The following is a 14,565-nucleotide window of genomic DNA, read 5'->3' on the forward strand; positions in this document are numbered from 1 at the left end:
ACATAGTCATGCTAAGAAAATATCCATATCTTTGCTTTTTAAAATTAATGCTGCTGATATTTGTTAAAGCATTTGTTACTATTAATGAAGACAGTCATTTAGTTTAAAAAATATTTATGCAGTCAACTTTGGTATTAGATTTTATGATGTTTAATTTTCCCTGAATTTCTGGAATATGGTTCACATCATCATAGTATGTCATCTTCTTAATGCCATGTGTCAAGTACAATTATTATCTTTGACCCATAAGCTATGAGACAGTGTGGTTTAAATTAATAAAAATAAGCAGCAAATTAGTACTATATGTATTATTCATTGCTGGAACCCACACATTTTGTATGAACATGAAGAAAATAGTGAAAGAATCTATAATTGAGATGTATAGTTATCTCAGAGAAGGATTGTAAATGACAAGTGGAGTATAAAATAATTCTTTTCTGTGTGTGCCTTTATATTATTTTACTACTTGTGATACACATATATATTAACTAAATAATTTTGGAGAGAAGATTACTAAGATAATAAAAATAATGGAATTTCTGTATGTGACCATACATCCAGTAATGCTATAATCCCTGCTGTATGTCTCCATAACACCCTGTATATGCTTCACTCATGGGGTCATTTGCATCTTCCTATTACCATAATTTACATATATGTCTCCCACACTGGGCTCTGAGCTCTTAGTAACAATGACCCAGGTCACTTAATCTTTGTATATCCAAAGACTGACAAATTATTCTGCATACAGTGTGTGTTTCAGAGACATTTTTCATGTGGAAGATAAAGCTTTGCCTGAGAATGGTGCCCTGTAGGATTTGGGAAACAGAATAAATAATACCCAATCCTGCATGGCCCTGGGAGGGTAAAATAAGGCTGACTACTCTGAGTGGCAGTAGTGAGCGCCAGTGTGAAGTCCCCTCCCTGTAAATGTAACTGCTGTACTTAGAGGAGTTACTGATGACCCAGGAGTCTCCTTTAGAACTAGAAATTCCAGAGAAAATCTAAGACTAGTGCTATTACTCTGAATTCTAACTCTATAACTTTCAGGCTCTTTTCTGAACAACTTCTTCATGATCCCATGAGAATGACTCTTGTTGATTTGATCCTGAGGCTACTATTTATGGTTCAAACTTGGATTGAGGTCCTGGGAAACACCTTTCTTCTCTTCACCTATGCCTCCAGAACTTGCACTAGCCAGACACCAAGGCCCACATACCTGATCCTCACCAACCTTGCTGTGGCCAACCTCTTGACTCTGCTCTTCAAAGTAATTCCTCAAATGATATTTGTCTGGAGAGTGAAAAATATCCTGGGAAATACTGCATGTAAACTGGTCTATTATATCCATAGAACATCACGGGGTCTTTCTCTCTGCATGACTTCCCACTTGAGCAGTTTTCAAGCTGTCACCATCAGCCCTAGATCTGGAGGGTGGGTGAAGCTCAAAGACACAGTTTTGAAGAACGTTGGGATCTCCTGCATTCTGTGCTGGATTTCCAATCTGCTAATAAACATCTTTGTTCCTATAAAGATTCAGGCCCTTCAGAATATTCACAATTCTACTGTTACACGGGATTATGGAATCTGCTCTTCTGAAAGACCTGAAGCAAATTATGCTGTGATTTACACAACTCTACTCACTTTCCCAGATGTTGTGTTCATGGGACTCATGGCTGGGGCCAGTGTCTACATGGTCCTCCTCCTACACAGACACCACCAGAGAGTGAGGCATGTTCATACCCTCAGTACCTCCCACAGGTTCTCTCCTGAGGCAAAAGCCACTCAGACCATCCTACTTTTGGCAACTACCTTCATTTTATTTTACGTTATTAATTCCTTCCTTATAATTTATAATACTGTGTTTTTCAAAACTCAACATTGGTTTCATAATGTTGCCACCTTTCTGGCTGCATGTTATCCCACTCTCAGCCCTCTGATACTGATGCTTCGAGATCCACGACCACCAAGTTTTTGTTCTTTGATGGTGAAAATAAAGTTCCAAATTACTAGTCATCCCATTCACAACAGAATTTCTTTCCTTCAGACCATCTGCTTATTCACTTATTCACATGAGCATAAGTAGATGTTTAGAACATGACTGATATGCACTCAAGACATTGATAATAAAAGGATTTTAATGACATTGACTTAGCCATGGCAGGGCATTTAACTTCACTCAAAATCAGATGAACAACTAGATAAACAGAAAACTTTATGTTAGCACTATCTGATGTTTTCTGATTGCATTGTTTCTTTAAAATATTTGATGGAAATGTGGAAGCAAACTTGGGTAGAAATAATTGGGGGACACACTACAATTATTAATGGGTTATTAGAGCAATTTATATGCATATTATGCATTAATAAATGGTTACAATTCTGGGTAACAACTACAATCTTGTATATGTAACCCATGGGAAGCTACTTAATTCTTATAAGACTTAAGGTATCAATAATTTCTCTATGTGCTTTTATATTTTTGCATGCCCACCCCATCTCCAGCCTCTGGAGTTCACTTTTTACAAGCTAATGAAGATTGCAGCACTCCAAAGGAGATATATATACATTTATATAAACATACATAATCTCCATATATATATGTAAAATATCCACATGTATATACACATACACACACACATATATGTATGTATATATATATGTATGTATGTATATGTATATGTATGTATTTCCATTACTGGACCCATTAACTAAATCTGCATTTTAGAATTTGTTTCTGAAAAACTCCCCCAAATGGAATACGATCCTCAGGCCTCAGGTTTAGAAACACCTGGAAAGTTGTCTGTCTTCAAACTTACTGGAGGAAAAACATGCAGAGGATTCACATCCATAGTACCTTGTGAATTTGGCTGCAATTTCATTTTTTGTACCCCATAATTCAGCAGTGGGTTGGCCTCAACTGCTTTCATTTTTTTTCTGGAGGATGCCATGTCATCTCTCTGTTTGTTCTCTCTGTTCCCCCATTGCCTTTCCCTTTCTTACTCCTTCTCTTTTCTCTTTCTAAGATAATATAAAATCTACCCTTTTATATCCTAATCTTGCCTGGAGAAATTTCTCTAGCTATCACCTTGTCTAGTAACCCACCTCACTGATGAGTTTGTCATTTTAAACCTTATTCAGTACAACAGCATTCTCACCCTGTAGTTGTCCTTGTATACAATTTTACTAGTGTACACTCCTGTACATGAAAGCTATAAAAGCCTGTCTCTCAGATAATCTGCAGAGTACAACCATTGACCCTCCACATCATACTTCATAGCAATGTCAAATTCCTAGGCTGAAGCGATCCCCCTTCCTCAGCTCCCAGAGTACATGGGACGATAGGAAACCACCACCATACCTGGCTAATTTGTTTTTTCTTTTCTTTTCTTTTTCTTTTTCTTTTTGGCTGGAGCTGGAACCCACCACCTCTGGTATATTGGGCCAGCGCCCTACTCCTTTGAGCCTCAGGTGCTGCCCTGTTTTTTTTTTATTTTTAATAGCCATGGGGCCTTGCTTTTCCTCAGGCTGTTCTGCAACTACTCAGCTCCAGGGATCCTCCTGCCTTGGCCTCCCAAATTGCTATAAATACAGAAAGGAGCCACCATCCTGGGACCATAAGCTATATCTTTAAGTCTTAAAAAAGAGTACAACCTGGGCAGCCCCTGTGGCTCAAAGGAGTAGGGCACGGGCCCCATATTCCAGAGGTGGCAGATTCAACCCAGCCCCAGCCAAAAACTGCAAAAAAAAAAAACAAAAAAAACCCAAGTATAACCTGTCACCTGTGAGAGAAGCAGTATCATCTCCTTTATATTGACCCTCCTTTAAAAACATAACCACTGCTTGGAATGCAAACTAATACATTCGTTTTGGAAAGATGTCTGGAGAACACTTAGAGAACTAAAAATAGACCTGCCATTTGATCTTGCAATTCCTTTATTAGGTATATACCTAGAAGACCAAAAATCACATTACAACAAAGATATTTGTATCAGAATGTTTATTGCAGCCCAATTGATAATTGCTAGGTCATGGAAGAAGCCCACGTGCCCACTGATCCACAAATGGATTAATAAATTGTGGTATATGTACATCATGGAATATTATGCAGCCCTAAAGAAAAATGGAGACTTTACCTCCTTCGTGTTTACATGGATGAAGCTGGAAAATGTTCTTAGCAAAGTATCTCAAGAAAGGAAGAAAATGTGTCCAATGTATACAGCCCTATTATGAATTATATAGCATAAGAATATGGGGAGGGGAGATGGGGAGGGGAGAGGAGGGGGGAAGATGGGTGGAGGGAGGGTGATTGGAGGGATCACCTCTATGTTTTGTTTTACAAGGGTACAAGTGAATCTTTCTAAACGTAGAATGTAAACATTTTAACACAATAACTAAGAAAATGACATGAAGGCTATGTTAACCAGTTTGATGAAAATATTTCAAATTTTATATGAAATACCACACTGTACCCCATGATTGCATTAATGTACACAGCTATGATTTAATTAAAATAAAAATAAAAATAAAAACATAACCCCAATATTACCTAAAATTTGTTGTATAAACCTTAAAACAGAAACAGATGATGGTTTGTATATAACTTAGATATACTTTTCTCTAGAGACAAATAAATAAGCAAATAAAAGCTCCTTAAACTACTTCTCAACAGGGGACACTTGGTAGTTATTAAGACTCCTCACAAATCCCCTCTCTGTCCACAATAGATCTTAACACAGACTCCATCTGAAAACCTCCAAAATATTATCTCAGAAAAAAATCCCAAATAGACATGATTATCTCTTTGGATACATTCTACTACCCTAATAGTGAGTGACAACTTATCAATATATTCTTTGCAACCTATCCATAACCTTAAAAATAATCACTAGTAAATCTGCATTAGCAATAGCTACTCAACAAAAATGTTTACACTCTAATTTGAGTAGTTCTTGATAATTACATTACTCTTAACTTTTATTTTTTTGATATAGAGCCTCAAGCTATCACCCTAGTTGTCATGGCATCATAGCTCACAGAGACCTCCAACTCTTGGGCTTAAGAGATTCTCTTGCCTCAGCCTTCCAAGTAGCTGGGACTACAGGGGCCCACCACAATGCCTGGCTATTTTTTGCTTGTAGCTGTCATTTGTGTTTGGCAGGCCCAAACTGGATTTGTATGTGGCTGGCTGGTGCCTTAGCAGCTTGATCTACAAGCACTGAGCTGACTCTTGACTATTTCTTAACAGAACAAGAAAATGTTTATGTTACAGCCAATTCTTCATTTTACATTCATTTATTTAATTATTTTATTGTTTGGGATTAATTGAGCGTACACAGAACCATGTTACATTGATTGTTTTTGCTAGATAAGGGCCCTCTTATATTTGAGTCTACCCCCCAAAAGGTGTACCACAGCCCCTGACACCCCACCCATCTCTCCTTCCCTTTCTCAGCTCTCCCCATACCCCACCTCTCACTGTATACTAGGACCTTAATCATTCTCATATCAGAATTGAGTACATAGTCTTCTTATTTCTCCATTCTTGTGATGCTTTACTAAGAATAATGTGTTTACATTTATATAAATACCTCCACAAAAGTAAAAATATAAGTTAATAAAATTAAACAACATGCTTCATGGACACAACAGGTTAACAGAGGTGATCTACAAAGGTGAGATTAATTCTCTAGATTATTCTCTACCATTCCTCAAGGTACTCTATTCATTCAGAAACCATAAAAATGTAGTCTTTCCCTTTTACTGGTTTTCTGAATTTACTTCATGACAAATGTATTAATATTACAATTCTCAGTCAGGTTACTGTTTATATCATTAATTTTCTAATATCACAAAGAATGAGTTTCAGTGGACATGTTACTGTGAGCAAAAAACAGGGCTGATATTTTCACCTAACAAATCTGACCATGGGTTGTCTTACCATGATTTTACTAGAAGGAAACCCTAACTCACCCAGCCTGATTTGATCTCTGACTAAGGTAGGTTAGTCCTCTTAATGTTCTTGTACTTCAGGCTGTGACCCTGGAAGTATCTCAATGCTGGATAAGGGGAAAGTGCTCATGTGACCTGAGGTTAGTGTGCACTTCTCAGTTCAGGTTTTTTTATTTATTTATTTATTTTAATTTCAGGATCTCAGAATACTGTCTTCAGTCTCACTGCTCTTTATGGAGCCCACTCTGTTACTCTACAAAAAAGTCTTTTCCTGACAGACAGGTACATGATTCTTGTTACACTTTGTGCTGAAGCAAAAACATTAGAAAGGGAACCTGAGTAGATCACTAAAAGCAGATGAATGGATCAGTGTCTTTGCTGGAGTGGGCAGAAGGTGTGTGGCCATCTGGAACCAAAAGCAGTTAGGTGTGTGTTCAGCAAACTGACAGTGCTCCAATTCCTGCCCTTCCTTATACAATCATGATTGTTTTGTGATTCTTTAGGGCCTTGGTATTTGATATTCAATTCAACCTTCACCACTCTCTTTTTTCCAGAAGTCAGGATGATGCAGAACATTTCAACCCTGTAATCACAAGGTTGGTTCCCCTGAGAACCAGCCCCATGCTGAGGTTACCCAAGAGTCATGCTTTGGGGGCAAAAGATGCTCTCATCACCCAGGAATTTCCCAAGGATTAAGGAGACCTGTTTCAAATGCTTGCATCACTCAGGAAATTATAAACAACTTAAAAGCTCTTTGTCAGGAACCAGGGTGAGAGATCAAGTACTAGAACAAGGAATTCTCCTTGCAACTCTATTAACAAGGGTTTCAACAACTTTGTGTCGGGAAACCAGTGCAGAAACCAATATATATATATTTATTATTATCTTGTAATATCATACAATCTCTCTCTGTGTCTAGATGTTCTCCAATTTACGTAACTGGTTTTTACTGTTCTGTCCACTTTTTATAATTTTGGTGTGGATAAACATCTAGTTATTATGCTTTGATTTCCCTGTTATGTTTAGTTATTTGTTTATTTGAATGTTTATTGTTGGGTTCTAGAATTTTCATTTGGTTTCCTACGTAGTTCCTATTTCTCCTCACTTATTTTTCTTTCTCACTGTGATCACAACTATAAAATAGGCTTCAAAACAATTTTTGTTAATTCCAACATTTGGGCTATCTAGGGTTTTTTAATGATTGTTTTTTGCCTTTAATATAGCTCATATTTATCATATTTGCTGAGGTTTAATCATTTTGGGATGGGTTATCATACATTGTAGGGATAGGATTCTGTGTCGTTGTGACATGTACATGAAATGATATATTATTGCTCTTTCAGTAGACAGTTAATTTGGCTAAACTCAAACTCCATATTCTGAAGTCTCAGCTCAGTTACTTTAGTTTCCTGGGACAGCTTGGTATCTGCAGGAGTCCTCAGGCATCTGCCAAAGATTTGCATAAAAGTCATACCTACACCTATGGTCCCATCTTTTAGCTCTCTTTTTCCACAGATTTCTCCTTTTCAACCTCTGCATTTGACCTCAACTTTTTGCTTTGGTTCTTTGAGCCAGTGGGACTATGGGGATCTACTTTGTCTTTAGTCACTTGTGTGTGCCAATGACAACTGCCCTGGGTATCAGAGTCATTTTGGAAAGTAGAAAACTCACCCTTCTCTCCCCATTGTCAACCATCCCAGGATCTGCCTCCTTTTGCTCCTTCACTAATGAACTTTCTTTGCCTCTGTAGTTCATGTTTTACAATCATAGTTTATATATTTGTCCAGAGTCTATGGGTTATTATTTGCAGGAAAATTGGTTTAATTGGATTCTTTGAGCTACACCAGAAACAGAAACTATGCTTTCTTAGAGTGTTTCTTCATGAAAATTGTTTTCTTAGCTTTTATGTTGTTAACTTTATCAATAGGTTATTGCTTTTTGATTTTGAGTAATAGTTTAGAAGTCTTTCCCCCTGTATGGGACTTAGAGGGATGCTCCCATGTTTCCTTATAATATTTATAAGGATGATTTCATTTTAAAATTATATATCCATTTCTGTACTGTGTGTCTGTCTATATTCAGGTGTAACATTATTAACATAGAGGAATGTATGCTCTAGTTTTTGGTAGAGCTTCTCCGTAGCTCACAACTTCTCTTTTATACTTTCCTGCATGATTTTAAATGTTATTTTCCATTTAGTTTTCAGGGTTAACTTCTCTGGCTCCAGAAAAAAAAGTTTTTTTTTTTTTTTATATTGTGCTGGTCTAGTAAATTTTCTAGTTAACTCTGGAGTACTGATGTCTTTATGATGTTTTGCCATCCTTCCTAGGAATGACGAATATCTTCCTTTGACTAGGGATGCTTTGGTGTCCTCCTGGGGTGTTTATGACTTTTTCTCATCAAGTTTTCTACATTTTTTATTGATTGTATGGCTAAACATTAAAACGTTTGATTTGCTTTGTATATATGGCTTTCTGTTACATCATACAACTGATTATTATTTGTGTATGTGAAGGCTATTGATTTTTGTGTATTAACTTTATAGATCATTGCCTTCCTCAATTTATACTAACTGATTTAATTTTTAACACTAATTTTCTAGGGGGTTCTTATTCTATTATCATGTCATCTCCAAATAGTGTTATTTTACTTGGAGATTTTAAGCTAATTTATTTTATCTTGAATAATTACATTGATTCATTCTCACTCATTCCCTTTATGTTTTGTTTATAAAGCAAAACATAAATGAAGCACTAGAATATTCACTTATAATCATGCTAAGGAAATATCCATAAACTTTCATAACTTTCAGGTTTTTTTTTTAATTTTTGATGTCGAATTTCTTCAAAGTATTTTGTTAGAATTAATGAAGAAAAGCAGATGAATTTTCTATTTTTTTTGTAGTTTATGGCCGGGGTTGGTGTTGAACTTGCCACCTCTGGCATATGGGGCTGGTGCCCTACTCCTCTGAGCCACAGGTGCCACCCCAGATGAATTTTTTTTACCGTTAATCTACCTATTATCTTCTTCATGCTATGTATGGTTTTTTGTCTTTGATACAAGACTTATGAGGAAGAATGTACTAAATTTCTAAACATATCAGCAAATTTAGGCCTATATTGATTACTGATTATTGAAACACACACTTTTTGTTACAACTAAAGAAAAATGTAGAAAAACACACACTTGAGGTGTGCCTATCACAAGGAGTAGGATTACAAATGGCAGATAGGGCATAAATTAGTTATTTATCTATGTGCCTTTATATTACTGGATTACTTGTAATATAAATTTACAGTAATTAATTAATTTGGGAGAAAATTTTTCTAAGAAAATAAAAACAATGCAGTTTGTATATACAACCATAGAACCATAAGTGTTACAATCCCTGACACACATTTCCACAACAGCATTCGTAATCTTCATTCATGGCATGATTTTTATTTTACAGTTATCATATTTTATATATGTCTCCCACACTAGGCTCTGAACCCTAATGAACAGTGAACCAGGACATTTAATCTTTGTATATTTAAGGAATAAAATCCTGTTCTGCATACTGGGGATATTTCAGAGACAGTTTTTATATGACAGATAAAACTTTGCCTGTGGATGATGCCCTGGACGTGCACACTGAAGGATTGAAAAAACAGACCTAATACTGCCTCACCCTGCATGGCTGTGTGAGTATAAAAAGAAACATGACAGGCTGTTCACCTGAAAAGCAGTTCTGATATCACCAATCTGGGGTCCTGGTGCCATGAATGTAATAGCTGTCTTCAGAAAGAAGAGTTAGTGAGGGCCCAGGACTCCCATTAGAACCAGGAAAACTGAAGCAAATTTGGGACTGGTGCTTTTACTCTGAGCTCTAACTCTGTGATCTTCAGACTTTTTTCTGAATAATGTCTTCCATGATCCCATGAGAATGACTGTCAGTGAACTGATCCTGGGGCTACTCTTTGTGCTACAAACTGGGATTGGTGTCCTGGGGAATACCTTTCTTCTCATAACTTATGCCACCACAGCCTGCACAGCCCAGGCACTGAGGCCCACACACCTGATCCTCACCAACCTTGCTGTGGCCAACCTCTTGGTACTTCTCTTCAAAGGGATACCTCAAATGATGTATATTTGGGGAGTAACAAACATCCTGGGAAATATTGCATGTAAACTTGTCAATTATATCCACAGAACAGCCCGGGGCCTTTCTCTGTGCACTACTTGCCACTTGAGCAGTTTTCAGGCCATCACTATCAGCCCTAGAACTGAGGGATGGATGAAGCTCAAAGACACAGCTTTGGAGAACATCAGCTTCCCCTGCTTTCTATGTTGGATCTCCAATCTGCTGACAAACCTATTTGTTCCCATAGAGGTTCAGGCCCTTCAGCATTTCCACAATTCTACTAAGACACGGATATATGGACTCTGCTCCTCTGCAACTCCTAAAGCACCTGATGATGTGGTTTACACAATTCTATTCATTTTACCAGATGTTGTGTTCATGGGACTTATGGCTGGGGCCAGTGTCTACATGGTCCTCCTCCTACACAGACACCACCAGAGAATGAGGTATATTCACACCCTCAGTACTTCCCACAGGTTCTCTCCTGAGGCAAAAGCCACTCAGACGATTCTGCTTCTGGCAACCACCTTCATTTTGTTTTACTTCATCAATTCTATCTTTACAATGTATAATGTTGTTTTGTACACATCTCTTCCCTGGCTACAACATGCCACCAGCTTTCTGGTAGCGTGTTATCCCACTGTTAGCCCCCTGATACTGATGCTTCGAGATCCTCATGGACCAAGTTTCTGCTCTTAGCTAGATTAAAAAGAAAATTATAAATAACTAGTTCTATCCTTCATAGCAGAGATTCTTTTCATAGTAGAATCTAGTTACTCACTGATTCAATCGAGATGTGTGGATATCTTGAACATGATAGACATGCACCCACAACACTGATGCTAAAGAGATTTGGATAACTTTGATTTTGTCATGTTGAAGAAGACTTCAGCATGACTCAGAAGACAGACATACAACCAGATAAGCACAAAATTGTGTGTCAGCACCATACAGATACTTTCTGATTGCATTGCTCCTTTGAAATATTTGATGGAGGTATGGAGGTAAAGTAGGACAGAAATAATATGGGAACATACTGTCTATTGATTCATTAGACAAAATTTGAAGCCATATTTTGTATTAATAAAGAGTAACAACTGTGTTTACCAACTCCAACTATATATGCATAACCCATGGGGAGTTACTTAATCACTATAAGACCTGGAATATTTACCTGTAAGATTAATAAATTGGCCTTTTGAGAGTTGTAACATTGGGTGATTTTTATAACAAAACAATGGAGGCATTGTTAACTCCTAGTTTTTAAGTAAGGGCAAAAATCAATTTCTCCTTTGCCTGCTTTCTTCATCTTGTTATTCCCTCCACCCCAACTTCCCTTTTCACAATCAATTGAAGATCCTAGAAGTCTAAAGGAAAAACAAATTTTCTTTCCAATTTCTAGACCTATTAACTAAATCTGCCTTTTAAATTTGTTCTTGACAGACAAACAATGGAATATGAACGTCAGGCCTCAGGTTCAGAAGTATATGGAAAAAAATGTCTGTTTTCAACCTTGCTACTATCACATTTGCAGCAACTTGTGAATTTGCCTGGAATTACCTGCTTTGTCTCCCTTAAATTCTAGATCTGTTTGACCTTACCTAGGGGCATTCTTTCTTTATTGGAAATACCATGAGCTTCCTGCTTTTTCTATTTCCCTATTCTTTTTCTCTCACTTACTCCCTCTCTTTAGTAAAAAGACAAAAGTAAAAAAGACAAAAAAGAAAATATATATATATATTTAATGTGTGTGTGTGTATATATATATATTTTTTTTTTTTTTTTTTTTGAGACACAATCTCACTTTATCACCCTTGGTAGAGTGTTCTCTTTATAAGGTTAAAACTCTGAACTCTTACAAACTAATCTCAGCCTAGAGAAATTCTTTTCTGGTCCTGCATAGAACATCTACTAATCTTTCCACCCTAACATGATTATTGTGCAAAAATAAATGCAGTGGTGATGTGGGTCTTCCAGAAGAGTGATTGCTTCTAAACATTAATTTTTCCATGAAAGCAATATGAATATTGTGTATATCAACTTTTGTGATGACTCCAGAAATTAACTAACAGTTTAATATATTCTACATAGGATTCATTCAAAACAAACATTGTGGAACTCACTAAAAAAAGTCAAGTTTCTGGTATTTTAACTTGGACTGTGCCCTTGACCATTTCCTCAGCTCTGCACCAGCTTTGAAAAATATCAGTTTCAAAACTACAGTGTCCATGAAAATCACCAGCCTTGAAACCACTAGCCTTGCACCACAGGGACATAGAAGCTTGAAAATCCTCCAAAAGTGTGATCCTCAGATCAGTATCATTTTGTGACTTGACTTACAGCTCCATGATTAAGTTCCATTCTTTGTCATGACGCATTCTTTGTCCTAACAACCAGTCACTCTTAGGGAAGAGCTTTACCTGGGTACTAGTCAAATATCATCAACCTCAGATGTTTAGCTGAGTCAACATGAATGAGCAACAACATTCAGCAACAGGGTCAGAGCATGACAAAGTAAGAGTGAATTAAAGGAAATTTCTATGATTGAGGTAATAATGACTCACATGGTGCCCTTTTTATAAAGTTAAAGGTAACTGAGGATGTATATGTGGCAAAGTCCCTACAGGTGTTCTAAGCCAACATGAAATGAAAATCAAGTCAGTGATAAACATGGAGTCAGAGTTGCTTTCTTGACCTTGGGGGAGAAGATCCAAAGAGCTGATGCATAGATTTTGGGCCAATCATTGTCTTCATGATCACTTATTTGAATAAAAATTAAGACAAACCATCAACTAACTCAAGACATCAAGAAAGGGTCCATGTAATAAGAGTAAATTATAAGAGAAGGATTTTACTTTTTTTTCTGTGTCTTAACTGTATTTAAAAAAAGACCAGAAAATATGACTTCTGGAGGATAATATGGGAAGGAGAAAAAAAATCTCAAAAGGATAAATCCAAACAGCCTGCCCTGTTTCTAACCTGAGTGTTTTCACAATGTAGATGTGAAAGCCTGAAGGAGAAGCAGGTGGGATGTGATAAAGAACTCTTTCTAAATTGTTTGAAAATCCTATCTGATGCACATATAACAATATCAAACAGTGAAACATGTAGCAGATTGTCTCTATCTTAGCATTATTATTATTGTTTTTTAAGTTCAATATGTTCCAAACTTCTTCTTTTTACTTTTTTATTAAATTATAGCTGTGTTCATTAATGCAGTCATGGAGTACAGTGTGCTGGTTTTATATACAATTTGAATTGGATCTAGGTCACTATTCACTGTTGGGGGCTACTTTGTGTCATGTGGAACATTGAGTACTGTCCTTAGCCTCCATCTCCAGACACCACTATACCATATCATGCTCTAACTATAACAACCAGAAATGTATCCACACATTGTTAACTATCCCATGTGCGGCAAAATCATCTCCCACCCTGGCTGAGAAGCACTGGTATATAGATGGAAGCTCAGGGAGGAATTCCCTGCTGCCAATATAAATTTATGTTCCCATGGAAGATACTAACAACTATTTAAAGATATCTCTTACCCTCAAAGTCTTCCTGCCTGCCTACTGATCATAGCCGGCTTCCTGAGTCAGCTAATCTCACTTACCAACAGCCTCCCACTTTCCAATTCTGCCTGAGGGTCAGCACTATAGTTCAACACTTCACATGAGGAATAGGACTCATTGCTTCTTGCCTGTTGTTACCTTGAGAATTTCTAGAGAATTTGAACTCTTTTTTGGCCACAAACTCCTGATTACCCTTCAACATCCACCTCACCTATAAAAGCTCTTCTGATGTCCCCATCCCAGAACGCTGCATTTTTCCTTGTAGGAACACAAACAAGAGGGCCCTCTGCTGTTGTTATCCCTCTCCACTATACTGTAAGCACCCAGAGCACAAATCTTGGGCATCATGTACTGTGCTTTCTCATTCTCAGTATTCTTGATGCTCTGGTATATGGGGCCTTACTGACCTGGGGAGACTGACCCTAGTAGGACTGACACATTCTTAGAGATAGGAAACAACTCATTTTTTATATCTACACCATCCAATCCAGCACCCATACTCTCAACACACCTCTAGCTGCCATTATACTGCAGGTGGCAATAATTCTTTTCTAATTGTCACAGGGCCAGTTACCATACAACTAGAGACAGCCTTAAGCCTGCTTACGCTGCCTTGACTTTTCCATGAAACCACCATAAAGGTTTCTATCCATACTTTCTCACCAACTCTGCGGTTCCACTGGCCCCGGAGCTCCCCCGTGTGGTCCTGCGTGGAGTGGGAAGCCACTTCCTTTTGAGCACTTTGAGTAACAGCCAGACTTTTTCTTTTTTCTTTTTTTTTATTAAATGATAGCTGTGTACATTAATGCAAACATGGGATACAGTGTAGTGTTTTCATATACAATTTGAAATATTTTCATCAAACTGGTTAACATAGACTTTGTGTCATTTACTTAGTTATTGTGTTAAAACATTTAT

The 14,565-nt window shown here is 37.2% G+C and overlaps 2 protein-coding genes across 2 annotated transcripts; both read left to right on the plus strand.

Moving 5' to 3' along the window:
* The first annotated feature begins 1,081 nt into the window (after nt 1-1,081).
* Nucleotides 1,082-2,086, plus strand: LOC111722571 (vomeronasal type-1 receptor 4-like). Its single transcript, XM_023508828.1, has one exon. It carries the CDS (start codon nt 1,082-1,084, stop codon nt 2,084-2,086), a length of 1,005 nt encoding a protein of 334 aa, XP_023364596.1.
* Nucleotides 2,087-9,871: 7,785 nt separating this feature from the next.
* On the plus strand, nt 9,872-10,806 carry LOC111722574 (vomeronasal type-1 receptor 1-like). The gene has a single exon (XM_023508831.1). The coding sequence runs from the start codon at nt 9,872-9,874 to the stop codon at nt 10,772-10,774; it is 903 nt and encodes a 300-aa protein (XP_023364599.1). The 3' UTR covers nt 10,775-10,806.
* The last annotated feature ends 3,759 nt before the right edge of the window (nt 10,807-14,565 follow it).

The sequence above is a fragment of the Otolemur garnettii genome, unplaced genomic scaffold (genome assembly GCF_000181295.1).
Source record: "Otolemur garnettii isolate 467f Iridium unplaced genomic scaffold, OtoGar3 scaffold00279, whole genome shotgun sequence".
NCBI lineage: Eukaryota > Metazoa > Chordata > Mammalia > Primates > Galagidae > Otolemur > Otolemur garnettii.

Coding starts and splice junctions, on each gene's coding strand:
- LOC111722571 (XM_023508828.1), top strand. CDS start 1,082: ATGAGAATGACTCTTGTTGATTTGATCCTGAGGCTACTATTTATGGTT.
- LOC111722574 (XM_023508831.1), top strand. CDS start 9,872: ATGAGAATGACTGTCAGTGAACTGATCCTGGGGCTACTCTTTGTGCTA.